Genomic DNA, 18,917 nt, shown 5'->3' with positions numbered 1-18,917 from the left:
CTGCTAGAAATCATGATGAAGGATGTAGTGAAGATGAATGGAGAACAAGATCCCAAGACTTGAGAGCCTTTGAAGATAAACAATCCTCCTCCAAATATTTTTCCGAGGTATCCATAAGCATGTCAAACTGTGAAGAATGAACATGTAGAGAATGAAGAAGGGAGAGTGTTCCTTCAAAACAATTGAAGAAGGATCATCTCCATCAAAGTGATTTATGTCATCATTAATGTCTCCCACATCTGCAAAAGATTACTCCATCTACAATGTCTATCAAGTAGTCATCCAAAGATACGATATCTGCAAGACAACGTATAGCTTGCTGCACTGAATCATAAGCAACCAAAACTGTAGTAACACAAGAATCATTAGGAGAAACAGCAGATGTGATATCAATAGGAGATTGAATGCAAGGATCAAGAATTGGATCACCTGTGAGAATACCTAACTCTAAGTAACCAAAGTTCTCTGGAAGGTCTAAATCAACACTAGAAGTGTGATCATTAGTTGAAGAATCAATGTTGTCAATAGGAACAAAGTTTGAAAACTGTAGTCGGAATAAAGTAACTATTGTGTTTAGCACTTGTTAAGCTAGTCGGGCTGGGTAGTTAGGAGGTGAGAGAATGCAACAAACTGTACAACAAATTTCCGTACGGCAGACTTCCGTACTGCAGCCACAGGTCGTACGACATGGACAGTTTGTGACATCCGTACGGCAGAGACAGATGGAAAAATCAGAACGAAAGGCAGATATAACATATTTATATGAAGAGTTGACTACAGTACAAGCAGCCGTACTTATCAATTCCCAGATAGGAGGAAGCTCAGGGTCATACAAGTGGTACATACAAGCAGTTAAAGAAGAAGAGATAAAGGAGATGGCACTGAAAGCAAAGGAAAAGATAAGGGAGATGGCAAAGGGCAGCGAGAGCATTGGCAGGTTATGGCTGCCACCTCTCATTAATGGGAAGCAGAAAAAGTGGCCATGGAGGAACCCTAGAAGATAGAGAAAGCAAATCCACGCACAGGGATGTCCTCCCATCCCTCTTCTTGCAGTCAAAGTTCTTTTTTGTTGTTTTCTTGTTCAGCAGTCATCTGGAAGATGACTTCTTTTTTTGGGGGGGATAGATGTAGTCGGAATAAAGTAACTATTGTGTTTAGGACTTGTTAAGCTAGTCTGGCTGGGTAGTTAGGAGGTGAGGGAATGCGTCGGTTGGTTTCCAACCAACGGACCCTTCTATAAGTACTTGGATGATTGTCAATATACGTGTGTGGTTTTTGGTATCAATAAAGAAAGATCATTTCCTTGCCTATTAGTACTATGGTATGAATAGTATCTACGAGGTTTTACTTCTTGTGTACAAATTAAACTATCCTATGTGGTTAACATAGTTCTGTATTTTGAGATTTGGTTGATATTTCCACTCTACAAAAAGAGTATAATCTAGATGCATGATGCACCACTGTAGTTCTGATAGTGGATCCACTTTGTTTTGCAAGTTTTTAATTATAATTGAATCAGGAGTGAGCTTGACAGTCTTCCTTTTTGCACCATGAGCAATTTGATATATGGAAAGGATATTATTTCTCAAGTGATTACACATAAAACATCATTGAAAGTTCCCTTGCCAATATTAATAGATTTCTTCCCAATTAGCTTCATATATGTATGATTGCTCATCATAGTAGGTGGCATGTTGCAAGCTTTAAATGAAGAGAACATAGATTGCAAAGATGCCATATGATGAGATGCTCCTGAATCAACAAGCTATTTTGTTGAGTCATGACCTATAGTAGCACAAAGGGCTTGTCCTTTGTTCTTCCCTGGAGTAAAGTGTGACTATTTTCCTTATCAAATTCAGTTTGTTTTGAAGAAGAGATTGAAGTAGACATTCTAGAATGCAAATTGATATTATTTTCCTGAAGTAGACACTCAATTTGTTTTGAAGAAGAGATTGAAGTAGACATTCTAGAATGCAAATTGATATTATTAATTTCCTTCTTATAATAATAATATTCTTCACATCTTATCTTCTTGCAATATGCACAAGTAGGCATCTCCTTCTTAGATGATTCCCCCTTAATTGGATAAATATTTAGAGTCGTCCATGGAATTAGATGTGGATTGTGTGTTCTTCTAAGGCCTGTTCTTAGATTGCTTCTGCTTCTTGTTGGATCCTATCTCATGACTAGTGAGAAAACCATGCAAATTGGATGGCTTAAGAACTATTCGAAAAATATAACAGCAGAAACAAAATAGAGAAAGAAAGAACTTCCAGCTTGATTTTATTGAATAATAGATACAAATTTATACAATAGCTTGACCCAACAACATTCCTAAATGACTGTTAATTAGATTGACAATAACCTACTTCATGATGGACAACACACACAAAAACATGACAGCTAACTGAAACTTATGGACACCTAACTCAACATCTACAATAAAAACTTGATTCAAACTAAAACTCTTTGACTCACACCTAAACTAAACTTGTGTTGCCAGCAATTCAACAAGGTTTGCCACATGTGTAACAATTATTATTGATTACTGTGCAACAATTATTATTGATTATTGTTGGAACATTAACTCTAACACCCCCACTTAATGTGAAAACTAAAGGAAAGATTATGTAGAAATTATATTTTGAAAATAGGTCATAGAGGAGTAAGACTTTATCGTAGTTATGCAACTATCATCCAGCTTTGAAACACCATTGGACACACCATCTCCACATGAAATGTCTCATAACCCTTGTAGAGGTATGATGTCAAGCTTCTGGACCTTCAAATCTCCTCGAACTATTGGACACACCATCTCCACGTGGAATGCCTCATAACCCTCGTAAAGGTATAGCTTCTCAAATCCTATAGCACCTCAAAGTATTTGAGCATCCACCTAGCCTCTACCACATTCTTTCCTATTTTCAGAGCATAGACTACTTTAAAATCAAATAGATTCTTCAATGAAATCATAATTATCTGGTGGTTCTTCTCCAAGCCTCATCTTCTTAACAACTTATTCTCTAATAGACATAACTAACAGGAAGATAGCTCTAATACCATATTGGAAAAATAGAACAGCAGAAGCAAAACAGAGAAAGAAAGAACTTCCAGCTTGATTTTATTGAATAATTGATGCAAATTTATACAATAGCTTGACCCAAAAACATTCCTAAATGGTTGTTAAATAGATTGACAACAAACTACTTCATGATTGACAACACACACAAAAATTTGATAGCTAATTGAAACTTATGGACGCCTGACTCAAACACATCTACAATAAAAACTTGATTCAAACTAAAACTTTTGACTCACACCTAAACTAAACTGGTGTTGCTAGCAATTTAACAAGGTTTGCTACATGTGCAACAATTATTATTGATTACTGTTGGAACATTAACTCCAACAAGAACTCCCATTGTTATCAACTTCCCTCCCTCAAGCATCACCATTTCTATAAATGATTCAAATTTGAAAATGAGTCATGACAATGAGTATTAAAAATAAGAACAATGTCATAAGAGGCATGAGGCCGTGAAGATGACACTAGAAGTTTTTTGGTTTTGCAAGCACCTTCCATTTCATGCAGCAAGGTACATATTGTTTTAATTTCTCTATCTTGATTTTACTGCTTTCAAGACTCAAAGAGTATGGTACATTGATTATTTTAATTTTTAAAGTTGAAAGTAAAACTTAATATTATACTTATTTTGTTTATTTAATTTTTTTAAGGTCTCCTTATTGGCAAATTGTAGTGGATGTTGTTATCGTTTTTGGTATGAAGCCCATATTAACGAGGAGCTAAAAGGTCCTATTTTGACCCAAAAGGTGGCTGATGGTAAAATCCTAATTACTAAGTACTGTGAGGTATGGAGGAGGAAGGGTTACATCACAAGAGAAGAGTAAGGTTGGCCTATAATTTGGTTCCCATAGATCAGAAGAGTGTGGAGGGAACCAGTACAGCGACTTAGAGAGCTATGTATGATCTTTTCTGGTAGTGTGGGTAGTTGATGAGTCTCCTAAAATTTAGTAGGGGTCTCTAATTTTTAGGGATTGATTGGGAATGGTCTAGGAGGCATTTGGGGGCTCTGGGATCATTTGGTAACTTTAAGTAAATTCCCTATTGTTAAGGAGGCTCTCCTATTTTCTTAGGGGAACTGCTAGTTCAATGGCAGTGGCACCAAAGGTACATACAATATAGGAGATTCACAGAGTCTTAGTTTGGGTTGACAGGATCACTTCTCTTCATTTGATGAGCATCCCTAGATTTTAGAGAGAACTGTTAGTTAAACACATAGACCACCCGAGGGACCAAAGAGATGGGTAGTGATTAGGCAAGGTTACAAAATTTTAGGGGAGTTCCTATTTTCTAGGAGGAACCACCAGTTACTCTACTAGGGTTCATACAACAACAATGACCACAACACTTCAGACGGAATCCAATTCTGAACTCTGGTTTGAGATTTATGATTAATAAGGAAACATTTAATATTTCCTAGGCTAAGGAAATAAATAAATTAATATTATAGATAATAAATACAATTACTTTATAATCGAACAAATTATATTAGGGAACATTTGCATTAGTCGTTCAACATAATATAATATTTAAGTAATATTATTATCACTTTTTAATAAAGTAACAACGTTATTTTATTAATAAAAAAGTTGTGTTACATGGGGACTCACACCCCCTTCCCAAACCTCGGAGTACCCGTCCTCACATCGGGTACTCGCGTACCCAAGTACCCACACCTCCGCCATTCTGCAACCATGTTGGCGCTGGAATGGGGAGTTGGATTTCTATTTGAGTTTTGATTTTTGAATGTTGCTGTTGGGTATGTAAATGTTACCATTGGGTATGTAATATGTTACTATGTTGATGTTCAATGGTTCTAGTTCATGTTGCAATTTTGTTATGTTCAAGTATTTTAATTTGGTATGTTCTACTGAAACATCATTTCGTAACAAGCATTTCAAGTTCTATAAGTATGCTATACAACACTCCTCTATGCCCCGTCCTCCCCTTGCCATCGTCCCCTAGCCGTCCCCTTGCCAACTCGAAAATGAGGCCCATTTTCCCTGTGTCTCGGAAACTCGTCCCGATGTCCCGACGTACCGTTGTACGTTTTACATTGTAAAAAAGGCAAATGAAACCCTAATTTGAAATTAGGGTAAGGGCTGAAAAGAAAAGTGAAAAGAAAATTATTTGCTCTCATTTTATAATTCTTGGTTTATTATTTTTATTCCATATTGTGGTCGGAGCTCTAAGTTAGAGAGTTGCAGAAATTTAGCTTGAAGAATGAAAACTTTTGGAGTGGTCAAGCTGGGTGTCCACCTAGCTTGGGCATTGCAGGCATAATTAGCTAAAAGGGGCTATTGAGAATGGATTTTGTAGCCTGATGAAGTGCACACAAGACAATGCAAACCGTTAAATAATGCATATGGGAATAGCTAAACAGTATGCAGGGGACTTCAAATGAAGACAAATGTAATTGAGTATACAGATCATATTAATGGCATCAGAATTGGGGATTTATAAATCAGCTATTTGCAGCCGTACCTCTCCCAGGTTGACTTCCAAAGTGGCCTAGGCTCTGAAATAAGAATTTGGACAGGAATTTTAGTGTGTGATTGCAGGTCAGATTCAAGAGATAGTAAATCAGTCCGCAAAACTGTTCAACTCAGCCGTACAGCAGCAATAACAAGCCCAGGGAGGCTGTACAGTGCAAAATTAGTTGAAAACAACATTAGAAGAGGTGAAATTGCTTGTTCAAGGGTTTCGATCTGCGAAATGGAGTTCGGATTCAGATTGCAGCATACAGATCGATTATTCTGAGGCAGAAATTACTGAGCTCTACAATTGACATCAGTTGCATAAGTATATTTTCTCATGATTACTGGTGAAAAGCTCAGTAATTTCTGCCCAGAATTCTCCAATGTTGGTTGCAAGAGGAATTTGTGATAATAGAAATCAATTTCCCATCAATGTGCCGAAGTGCATACACTTAGTAAGTTCTAAATAAACAAATCGGAACTCTCTCTCTCCGTTTTCAAATAAAATTTGTTTGGGATGTTTGCTGCAGCAGTTTTATTTATTGAATTTTATTCTAGTTAGCATTTTCTTGCATCAATATTGGAAAATAAAATAAAATCTGATTATAAACAGACACCAAACCAATCCTTTTTGCTGGCCAAAGATAACTTTCAAGACAAACATCAGCGTTTCCGCTAGAGAACGAGTTGGCATCTTTCATCATGACTGATGGTTGGATTGACAAAAGAAATAGAACACTGCCGAATTTTCTGGTCTCCTCATCAAGTCATTGTAGAACTTGTACTTACTACTTTGTAAACTAGAGTCAAGAATCAATATTGATTTAGTGATTACGTTTTAAAATTTTGATTGTACTAAATTGCTTTTTTTCCTCAGGTGACAGTGTTTTTGAAATCAGATCATACTTCAAGTAAAACAGAAAATGTTGAGTATCTTTGTGGGGTCTTGAAGGAAGTGTTGAAGGAGGTGTGGTACAAATTGTCACAGATAATGCAACAAATTACATTGCTGCAGGTGAAAGTCTTATGGACAGGCAGCTCACCTTGTTTTGTACCCCTTGTGCTGCTCATTCCCTTGACCTCAATATGGAGGATCTTGGCTAAGTTCCCTGGATAGAAACACATGTAGAGCTTGCAAGGATTAGTTGTAAATTCATATATTATCATCCTTGGCTCCTCGACCTTATGAGAAATTTCACAAATAAGAAAGAGTTCAATTATCTAGGGTTCACCCAATTAGCAAGAAATTTTAGTAAGTTTAAATCCTTGCTTTAGTTCAAGGCCGGATGAAAAATGTGTTAGTGAGGAGTGGATTACATCATCATTTGCGAAGAGTAATGCAAGACTGGGACAACTGATTGGGTTTTTGATGAGAGTGGCTTTTGGTAATCGATTAAGAAGATTGTGGAGGTGATATCCCTTTTTTCCCTCATCTTCATTTCATTTTATCATTTTTGTTCACACTTGTTTATGCCCATTGTTTATTTTTAAACTTAAAACATAAAACTTAAAGCTTGATGACTTTCACAACAATAGCAGTTCGTAGAGCCTCATTATTCTCCTACAAATTGCTGATAAGAGAAGTTCAGAATGGGATACATTTATGAGGGCATTGATAGGGTGAAGAAGGCCATTAGATCGTTTTACACAAGTGGACTAAATGGTCCCATATGGGATGTCATTGATCGCCGATTGACACAATTTGCTTCATAGGCCTATGCATGTAGTTGAAGACTACCTTAATCCGGTGTTCCAATTTCGCCTAGATTTCAAGGTCGATGATGAGATGCTGACTAGGCTCTACAATGATGTAGAGAAAATGTGATCTGATTTATCTGTTGGAGAAAATGTAGTCCGAAATATAGAAATTTATAGAAATTCACAAGTAGACTTCTTCTCTCGAGACTTATACAAGGAAAAATTGAACTCTATTGATGTCAAGTAAAAATCTATTCAAGGCGTAATATAAAATTTAAATCTTTAACTTTTCTATCTATGATTCTAATTCTATGATGCAAATTAGGGTAAGAAAGATCAAAACACTTTGAACTAACCAATACTTCACTACCCAAAACACAAAAGGTTGGTTTTCTCTTACAAGCACTCAACTAGCTAGTAGCCTTCCAAATAGTGTTTTTCCTTAATAACTTTCAAGGCCAAGATGATATAAAAAATGTATTACTTACAAATACTCATTTGAGTTTTAATTAGCATATTCAAAAATTGATTGTCCTTTTGCCTATTAGGCCTAAACTTTTGCAAAACATAAAGAAATCAGACCAACAAACACTCAATAAATTTTACAAAACAAACAATTAAGAGAATTGTTTCCGTTAGATTGAAGAAAACCTAGGTAGAGACATTGCCTCCAATTCTAACAAGATCCAACGGTGGAAAATAAACTTATTAAAGTTTTTCCAAAACTGGTAACCCTAAGGTAGATTTAGACCTATACTTTCAAAAATGATTATAAATTTTCATTTATTTCAACCAAACTAAAAGCCAATGAAAGTGATTCATGTATCTTTCTGACCATAAAATATAGGCATCATTCCCCACCAGGCAGTACCAAACAAAATAGTAGACTATTTTCAAGAAAAAAACACAAAAAACTAGTATGCAATGGTTTTAAAACAATTCTTCTTTCAATCCCAAACTTCAACCCATGAGTTCGAAATGGGAGACCATATTAGCGCCTTTCGAACCAATTCCAATTGTTACAACCAACCAATTTCCCTTATTTACAACTTATGACTCTTCATATTCCCATTCTTGCATTATTTTGCAATTGTATAATTTGGCAACATTTACATGATTTGACAACTTTCACAAAATACACTCTAATGACCTATCATGTATCAAAACATACATAAATGGTCTTTAAATGACTTTATTACATGATCAAAATCTATAAGTCAACTAAAGATAACAAGATGGCCTCATAAAGCCATATAGTTTATCAGGTGCTTTTGTACCAAACTCCCTCAGAACAAAAAATTCAATTCCTTCTGAATGCAAGTCTGCTTCTTCTTGGTCTTCCAATTCTTCAACAATTTGTCCATCTTTACAGTTGTCCGCGGATCCTCCTTCCTCTTCTTTTTCTTATACCATCTCCTCTTCAACATCATCTCAACTTTTAGGTTCCAAAATTCCATTTCTTGTGCATACCTCAGTAGCATCATCATTTATGTCTCCATCATACAATATAGTAACATATTCACGATTACCACAGTATGCATAATACCCTTGCAGATTTGCATATACCTCAATAATAAACAAATCTGTAACATCTTCTTTAGTAACCTTATTATTAGCAACATGCTCATTAATAACAACACAAACATGCCTTTCCACTTGCTCATCTTGAACATCAAACTCAAATAACTGAAAGTGACATGGAGATTCATTCACAACTATTTTTACCTTATCTTCTGTTGGCAGTGGGCAAACGTCCCTTGTGGGGTTTGCGATATGGCTTAACTGTCTCTTGTGGTTCTATAAGCCTATTGGTTGTATTGACCATTGACAAGTTGATCTTTTGGTGCAACGAAAATCCTAACCATTCTAACAAGTGGTATTAGAGATTGGTCACAAATTCAAATCCATGCAAGCCACAGTGAGTGAGGTGGGGAGGGGGATTGTTGGCAATAAATCAATGCCCCTCACAAGGTAGTGATATGGCTTAACTGCCTCCTGTGGTTCTATAAGACTATTGGTTGTATTAGACATTGACAGGTTGATCTTTTGGTGCAACGACAACCTGAAACATTCTAACCTCTTCTTCAATGCTTGATGTCAGAACAACCATAGTTATACTCACCATTTCATTTCATACCTCTTCCAATGTTGTTGTTGTTGTCCTTGCATGTCTTTTCTTTCTTTGAATAATCTTTCTAATAGGCCATGTAACCTTCTTTTTGATTGGTCAATGCCAACCTGAAATTGGTTTTCTCTCTCAAGCAATTGTTGAATCTCAAGTTCGTGTCTCATTCCCATTTCTTCCAAGGCTTGCCTCAACTTTCTTATCTCTTGACCAATATCCACGTGTTTTGCCTTACAATTTTTCTTCTTTACCTCTCTATGCTCTCTTTTCCCTTATTATTGCTTCTTTGGTGAATCCTTACCTTGCAAGTATCTTTTCAACAAATCCATTTTTTCTTCAAGTAAATCTCTTTCACCTTTCGTCCTCTTGTCTTTGATACCACACTTTAGGCATTTTTCTCTCTTCACCCTTGGCCTACTCTATTGGCATCCATGTTCTCTCTTCAACTTGCAAAAGACAAACTCAAAACTCTAAGTTCTAGACTCACCCATATTTCTGGGCTCTGATACCAATTGATTCTGATCAAGTCAAACACAATCAAAACTCTCTATATTAGCCAATACTTCAATATCCAAAACATGCAAAAGGTTGGTTTTCTCCTACAAGCCTTCAATTAGCTAATAGCCTTCCAAACAATATTTTCCTTTATAAATTTCAAGGGTAACATGATATAAAAAAGGTAAAAATAGTATCAGATACCCTTTTGGGTTTTATTTAGCATATCTCAAAAGTAAGGTAGGTTTTTTTCATAGGGAACCCCTTGAAATTTGACTCCCCTTTTGCCCATTAGGCTTAAACTTTTGCGAAACATGAAAAAATCAGACAATAGTCACTCGTAACTTTTGCACAACTAACAGCAAACCACTTCAATTAGATTGAAGAGTGCCTAGATACAAACATTTCCTCCAATTCTTAGCAAGATCCAATAGTGGTAAATAAAGTTATCAAAGTTTTTTCGAAACTGGTAACCCTAGGTAGATTAAGATCCGCATTTACAAAAGCGATTGCAACTTTTGCAAATCTTCATAAATTTGTACCAACCACAAAGTAAATGTAAGATGATTCATTTATCGTTCTAACCATACACATTTTAGATCTGTATTGTTTCGTACTAGATCCTACCAAGCAAAATAGCAGACAACTTGTCAAGAAAAAAAAACACCAAAAACCAGTATGCAATGGCTTCAAACCAACTTTTCTTTCATTCCCAATCTTTTTCAACCCTTGAGTTCGAATTGGGAGGCCATATTTATGAATTTGCAACCAATTCCATTTGTTACAACCAACCAATTGCCCTCATTTAGAACTTATGACTACATATTCTCATTCTTGCATTTTTTCGCAATTTTATAATTTGACAACATTTACAAGATTTGACAACTTTCACAAAATGTCCCCGAATGACCTATCATGAATCAAACATACATAAATGGTCTTCAAATGACCTTATTACATGATCAAACCCTATAACTCAACCCAAAACAACAAGATAGCCTCATGGAAGTATATAGTTTATCTTGTGCTTGTGCACCATAGTATCACCATTTTACATTGATAAAAGTCAAAGTTATAGAGTAGATGATAGAATTGATTTTTTTAATTTTGCTGGTTTCAGATGTATGGTGAGAGATGTTTAGTACCTAGGTGCCAAATCTATAGAGGATTCTAGTTCATTTCTTGAGGCAAACATGTAGGGCTTCATGATGGGAGAGCAACTGGAGTATGTTCAAGCATATACACTTCAAAATGTGCAACAAGTTGGTAATGAAAAGGGTGAATGATCTTGTGTTTGTTTGTTACAACCTTTGCTACCGTCACAGACAAATCTTGGGTACTAACACATCTATCATCTTAGAGGAGGTTAATCCACTGACAAAGTAAAATATTAAGGTTGATGATGTTATCTACAGTTATGGGGACTTGGAATGGGTTGATCCGTTGGATTGAGAGGTAGAGGTAGTAGCGTTGGATGAGGAGGCTAGAGTGCGAGGAGACCCATTGGAGAACACTTAGGCTCAGAGTGATAATGACGAGGATGAGGATGTGGATGTCATTGAGGTTGAGCCTCCAAATAGTGGGAGAGAAGATGATTACAAATTTTTTCATGACCTAGCTTAGGGGTACACGTAGGAAGGTTGCGAGGTTGACCGGTTACTGATATAGGCTACTTTGAGCCTTAGTCTTCTAGGGTCTAGCTTTTGTTTTGATATATGTTTTGAACTTCCGATTTTATGAATATTGTAGACATTTGACAGTGACACTATTTATATTTCTAATGTATTATTTAGTTTAAACTTATTTCCTTTAGAAATTTACATTTATACTTATGTGATAAGTGTAAACTTGTGTATGTGTACAAAGTAGCTTCTGTTTGTTTCAATTATTGTGTCTTTAATATTAATTTACTAAATGATGCATGAAAAAGGTCTTAAATTCTTAACAATTTTTGAGTATCTTTGTTCTTCAATTTGTTGAGTCCGAATGCTAAGTTTTAGTTTGATTTAAAAATTGATTTTGGAGTCCAAGGTGAATCAGATTCTTGTAACTAAGATCAAAGTACAAACTTAACTTCAATTCTTGCTTAAACACTGATATGCATCCATTAATGGTGTAGGTGTAGTAATGATTTCAAACATCTTTTATCTACTTTACAAGACTGCACTAGCTTGGTGGAAGTTGATGATAGAGTTAAGCCTAGTAGAGATAGTAAATATATTCATAGTCTCTTGCATTCTAGGAATAACATAGATTAAAATAGGATTCCTTAAGCCTCATCCATTTGCAATTTATTTTAAAAGTCTTGTTAGTTTAGGATCAAGTACTCCATTACTATATCATTGACAAATGAAGTTGATAAATTGTGTGAATAGCGTAAGCCCCCTTGGATTACCAGCATATGTCAAGCCAAAAAAGCTCATCTTCACACTAAAGATGCAAGTATGCAATCAGAACCTTGGAATCACCTCTGTGAACTTATCTACAATCTAATCGTACGTGGTGTCTTTGTTCAAAAGAGGATAGAGTGTCTTTGGCACTTTATTCTATGTTGGTGTGGTCATAAAACACCCATCAACAGGACCCACTTCATTATCTAACATATTTAGTTGGAGAGGGATCACATGATTTTTTATGATGCTAGGATAGTTGTTCAACACTTTTTTGGGAAAATTATTCATTCTCTTTGCGAGTTTCTCTTGGCAAACTTTGACTTTGTTGGAGCTGTGGATCCCAAAGGTGTTGGTATCTTTTCCTCTTCAGGGAGATGATCCTTTTCTTGGGATGAGGAGGGGTGGGCAAGTTATGAGGAATAGATGCATACATCCTTTGTGGAATAATCAGGAGGAAGATGGTTCTTCTCAGGAGAACCTTTCTTATTCTAGAATTGGTGGAGCTAGGTATGATAGCTCTGAAGTTGTTTAGTTTATCCTTTTGATTTATAAGGATCTTCAAACAAATAATTACTTGGAGGCTCTCACCATTTTGAATGTAGTGGAGTGAAGTTGTGTTCTTGGCTAGAAAATAATTATCCATGAGTCTGATTCCTAGGTGGTGGTGTCTCCACTGAATGATCAGTGACTAGATGATGTCAGTTGAGACATGGCTTTGTTTTGTGTGGTCCCTTCAAGAATTGCTATTTTTATCTACATTCCTTGGGAGTGGAATACAGTAGCCAATTGCTAAAAGGGCTTCTAATGCATGGTTGGAATATTGTGGACATGGGACAATTATCTTAATAATTGTCTCACTTGTTGGATAAGTTAGTGGATAAACATAGAGTTGTGTAGTACATTTTCTCTATTGGGCAGTTCGCCCTTCTTGCTTTGTAACTCTCTCTGTGTTTAATAAATTTTCAATTCTTTTCAGTAAAAAGATCTGACTAATTTTTCTTTCGCTTTCCCTTTTTGATCTTGTTCTTAATTTTAGTTATATTTTTCTCAATAGTTTCTTGCAATATTGCTAGCAATCTCATTGTCAGTTCTTCAATATTTATCTTGTTTCAACTCAAGCGTCATTGTTTACAATTATTGTATTTTTGTTATATTGAAATATTTTCTTTAAATTATTGATTTTTCCAATAATTTCAACTTCATAGCATTTGATTTGAGTTTTCCCATAGTTGTTTTATTATTTATAGCTCTCCTCTTCATATATTAAATTACATCATAGTTTAAATTTTAATGCATATTCATTCTTAATATTGCCAATATAATAATCATATTAAATCATAACATATTATCCTCTATCACAATTTCATGATTCTTCCAATTTGGTTTTTACTCATTCTTCTGTAGGGCCTTAATGCTCTTATATTCAGTTCCTGCCTGCCTTCTCTTCAGATAACATTTCTGCAATCCCACTAACTTCTACCTCATGTTACACTAGATCATGCTGTGTGTGATCCTCAGTATTGATTAAATAAAAAGTAAAGTCCTACAGAATTAATTCCAGAAGCACTCGAATACTACAAGAAAGGGGGTTTGATGCAAGATCAACAACTTTTGTTTCTGTTACATATTAAAAGCTGATAATCTATATTGTTAGGCAGTAGGATATTCTACCCAGAATTCAACATGCTTGGAATTATGAAATCATTATTGTAGAAGTTGTAAGCTTGGATAGTGTTCACCATAATTTTATTTCAATATAAAAATCCAGACTTACAGCTTCTGTTCTCAGTCTTATGAAGTAAAAAGATTTCCAAGAACTGTATTTTTCAGCAATCTTTATGGTTATTTATATACATGCAAGTCAATGGGCGAATTTGGATTTTGCAGAGAGCAGCTTCTTCAGTAGGTAGAAGAATTACAGTGCTTCGGCAAGCTGGAGCTGCTGCAGATCATCCCATTGATCCATCATATCCAGAAGGCGCATATCTTACCAATGTTTTACTTAGAATACTTTAAGCTAATTCCTTTTCATTTTGCAAAATTGTTTTCCTTGTCATACCATTCGAACATTGGTTCTGATTCTTTGAAAAGTATTGCTTGATGCCTGGCATCATATCTTCTTTGAAAACTTGATGATAATTTTTTTTGGAATTCAAATGGCGAGCCTCATCAAAGGTCAGACAAATTAATGGAGGTGTAAACTCTAATTCGGGTTCGGATTTCTCAAGCCAGAGTATTGTACATGCGGAGCTAGCAAGACTTGAAAATAAACTCAAATCTTGAGGTTTTGCTTTCTATGCAAATTCTATGTTTGATATTTTAGATTTTGCAATAAATTCAGTTTTACTGATACTTATTTAACACAAAATGTTGTGTATTTGGATTTTGTGTTATCTAGGTCTGACTAATTTTTTGAAGCAAACAGAAAGATTCACTCTCCTAACAATTGAGGTTGCCGCTTTCAAAAAATTCAAAATTTTCCATCCGTGAACCGTGTTAGATAGGAGCTTGGCACTATACCAGTCGAGTAGACCCACTCTTATAGTGGTGCAGCACTATATCATTGTTGCTGGCCCTCCAAGTTAGTGAAATCATGCAGTTGCTCTTCAATTATTTCGGGTTCCCATTGGAATCATTCTCAAGGATATATCATTTAAGTTTAGTGTCTAGATAAAATTATAATGCTTAGCTTGTCCATAACATAATTTGGGTCACTAATTTTTTTAACATCATGTTGAAGAAAGTTTATGTTTATAAATTATAATGTATGTTGAAACAGCGAACTATGTTCTGAAGCATGTCTTTGCAGCCATGTTACGAGTTCCTTTGGGTAGCAGTGTATTTACGTGGCAAATTGGAAGTGTAATTGAAATTTCATCATACAACTTGGAAATAAGGGGAAAAAAAACAAACAATAATATTCAAATATTTATGAGAATATAGAATTAGAAATTGTTATTTCTAATAAAAAGTGTACAAAGGGATACATAAAATTTTAATTGAAATAATAAGATAGATATATTATATTTTCAATTATTTTTCAATTTTTATTTAAAGTGGACACATTCAGCCTTTAGAGTACACTAGCAATAACAAGAAACATGAAGTGAAATTGGAGGCCCCTATGTCTCTATTCTCATAAAAAATAATTAAATCCTTTGTAGTAAATGAAGGTTCCTCTTTGTAGCATTCTAAACTAGGATCAATTTTATGAAGATTGTGGTTGTATTTGCATAGGCATGCACATGTTCTTGCACTATGGGTGTATGCTATATAATTGTTGAAATTCATAATAGGAAAGTTTTGGACTTAATTTCTTTTGAAATGAAATTAAAGGTTGTTGTGGAGGAAGGCCAAAACATTTATTGTTGCGGGTCCAATTGGTTGTGTTTGTTAGTGTTTATATGTTCAAATATACTATAAGATTATGCACATCTAAAATAATTGCATGGTTAGGTTAGAATTAACATTGTCATCCAATGAAGAGATTCAACATCATGGCCAACTTACATCATTGTATTGGGCATTAGACTAATCACACAATCACAAGCCATCTAATTATTTTTGTGTAATCTCATGCATATATATTCAAAATGTTTTATTAAACACATGATATGAAATGGCAACTACTTGACTATTAAGTGGGCGCTCAACCCATTTCGTTCAAATGCACTTGCATTTGAGATTCATTTTTGGGGCAAATAAATTTTGCAATGTGAAAGATTAAATGCAAACAATGTTACAAATGGTCTAATAATCACCCTTATGCGAAGACTTTCATCATGCTTAACACCCTAATATGATTACATATGAATGCCATCTAAATGTTTGTTGATTTTGTTAATTGTTTCCTTTTAATGAGTGCCATCTATATCAAGCAAGATCTTCAAACTTACTTCAGAAGATAACTATTGAAAATGCAAGTCAACTCAAAGTTTAGGAGTGTTGAGATGCTAATGAATTTATAATGAAGTTGTAAATTTCAAAATATAACCAAGAAATATAACACTTGTTGAAGGTTTTGCAAATAAGGTTGTGAGCAAAGTGGGCTTAACCATGGAGGAAAACTTCATAGTTAAGTGCACTTGAATTGGAGTAGTACTTGTAGGACTAGAAAAAAGGCGAGAATGCATAATAAGAGAGAACAACAAATCTCATTAACTATGCAAAACAATCCTCGTCTACTATTGCAACCATTGAAACAAAGGTGCATAAATAAACATGAAAACACCCCCTTCAAATGATGGTTCAATATTCTCTTTTCTTCTCCACAATCTTGATGTTGATCTAGCTCTTGATTTTGACAAGATGTACCTAAATTTTGAAAGAAAAATGACAAGGATGATATGATAGAAAAATACTGATAATGAGAATACTAGGAGCGTGGTTAGAAAAACAAGTGCAAAGAGGCTCAATTTATAGGATTTGAGAGCCAAAATACAAAATTGGAAGGTAAAGTGTGAAATTAGAAATTGTCATAGTTAAACTGCACAAATTAGAAGATTGCTACGATAAAGACATTTAAATTAGAAAGTGTGTCATAAAATGACACATTATGACAAATTGTAAGAGATGTGAATAGAAAGATGTAAGCACATTTAGTGGAAGAAGTAGAAAATGAAAGGGAAGGTGTACTAAAAGGAATGTAAAGTGTAAGAGTTTGAAAGAGGAAGGTGTAAGAGTAGAAGCTAGAAAATAGGAAGAATGTAGGAGTTGAAATTCAAATATTCAAAAACTCATAATTCCCTCACAAATTAGAAATTAGAAATCATAAATTAGGAATCATGAAATATTAACATTAGAATCAAGGAAATATGAATTTCCCATAATTCATGGAAATGAGACAATTAATTAATAAATATTAATTAATTGAAAAAGTTTGTAAAGATGAATAATTAACAAGTTGAAATGGATTAAATGATTAACACATGAATAAACCATGGATTATTTATCCCTAGGGAAAATTAGTAAAATGATTGGTCATGATGATAAAATAAGTGCAAGATAACCCTATTAAAGGATCATGATGGAATTATAAATCAAAGGCGATGATTTAGAAATAGGAACAAATTGATTGAGTAAATGATGCTAAATTGGTTGACACAAAATGATGATATGTTAAGGACACATGGCATAGATTGATGATGTATGACATTTAATAGACTTTGCAAATGCGATAGGTTTGATTGAAATTGATTGATATGATTGGTTGGAATAACAATAACAGACTTTGTCAATGTTATTAAATTGATTGGATAGGGACACGATTAGAGGTTGAGGGACTTGACAATGTTAATGATCAAGTTGATGCCAAATGATGACAAGATACGATGACAATGTACTAATGGACATGACAATGCTAATGATCGATTTGATGATTAATATGACATGCCAAGGACACATAACATGGATTAATGATTGTTGATAAGGCACCGAAGGGTATAAAAATGTCTAAAGTTTTGATGGTGATAATTGTCTTGATCGAGGGTGATCAAGATTTGATAATGCTCAACTAGGCATTGAAGGATCTGACAATGCCTAGGATTGGATGATGATGATTGATTAAGGTTGATTATTAAGTGATTTTGATGATACCGTAACAATTTTGAATCAATTCGAAAGATTTAGATTGGATATGATTTGCATTTGATTGAAAAGGGTTGAAGATAATGAAAAACATGTAAAAAGATGTTCCAAGAATTTCGTGAAATAGGTCTAAATGATAATCAAGTTGGCCAAAAGATCGAAGTTAGTGAATTGGGAAAATCATACATGTTAGCATGTAAAATTGATGAAAGAGTAGGCACAAACCATTTTCTAGCGTCTACATTTTGCCCCTCTTTGATAAAATGCATTTCTCAACATTATGTCAAAGAATGAAGAAGATAAAAGATCATGCCCAGGTGAGTCAACAAAATAGAGATAGGATGCCCCCTCGAAAAATTGGGTAAGAAATTGACTCAAGGACAAGTTTTCGAAAAGAAAAGATGATGAGGAAGATTGATAGAACAAATATTGGTAGAAAGAGGAAACAAGATTGGGAAATGATGAATCTTGCTTCCATCAGTAAATGATGAATCTTGCTTCCATAGGTGCACTTTATGCCATAAGAGCTTTATTTTGGTATGGCAAATAGATGCAACACATTGTGGCATCAAGATCCAAAGCGATAATGCAATCCCTTTGCTTAAAAACAAACACATTGCAAACAATGATTTTTTTAATCCATCTTGAAGCATATGACATACACACCCCAGATAGTTCTGAAAACACCCCACAAGCAGAAGAAAAAAGAAAAATATATCAATAAAAGATAAGTCTCACTAAACCAAGTAAGCCCACAACCATTCTAATCTTATTGTCAAAGTTGATAGTTTGTGTTTATGTTTTTGATAATGATCAATGTATCTGGTTTCAGGAAGGACACATCTTGTCTAAGACACATGTCATGTTGATAAAGGACTAGTTGGTATGGCATTGAAGGATGTCACAATGCCTGAAGTTATGATGGTGATAGTTGACTTGATCGAGGTCGGTCATGATTTGATACTGTTCAACTAGGCATTTAAAGGATGTGACAATGACCATTATTGGATGATGATTGATTAAGGTTAACTGCAAGTGATTTTGATGGTATTGAAATAGTT

At 34.6% G+C, this 18,917-nt stretch overlaps 1 protein-coding gene across 2 annotated transcripts in view; it reads left to right on the top strand.

Moving 5' to 3' along the window:
• LOC149563324 (S-adenosyl-L-methionine-dependent methyltransferases superfamily protein) overlaps positions 1 to 15,241 on the top strand; it is a 113,327-nt gene extending 98,086 nt beyond the window's left edge. The window contains exons 8-10 of one of the 2 annotated variants that reach the window (XM_089826666.1): positions 14,158 to 14,554; positions 14,669 to 14,851; positions 15,050 to 15,241. In XM_089826666.1, the coding sequence (XP_089682792.1) occupies positions 14,158 to 14,286 (129 nt within the window). In that variant the 3' untranslated portion in view covers positions 14,287 to 14,554; positions 14,669 to 14,851; positions 15,050 to 15,241. Of the gene's footprint in view, positions 1 to 14,157; positions 14,555 to 14,668 lie in introns of both variants that reach the window. The other variant, XM_089826667.1, reaches the window with a different exon arrangement.
• The last annotated feature ends 3,676 nt before the right edge of the window (positions 15,242 to 18,917 follow it).

Source organism: Cupressus sempervirens, chromosome 4, assembly GCF_028749045.1.
Source record: "Cupressus sempervirens isolate cs-2001-9-10 chromosome 4, ASM2874904v1, whole genome shotgun sequence".
In the NCBI taxonomy this organism is placed as follows: Eukaryota; Viridiplantae; Streptophyta; class Pinopsida; order Cupressales; family Cupressaceae; genus Cupressus; species Cupressus sempervirens.
The sequence above is the reverse complement of the archived record's forward strand: the minus strand, read 5'-3'. Positions and strand labels throughout refer to the sequence as shown.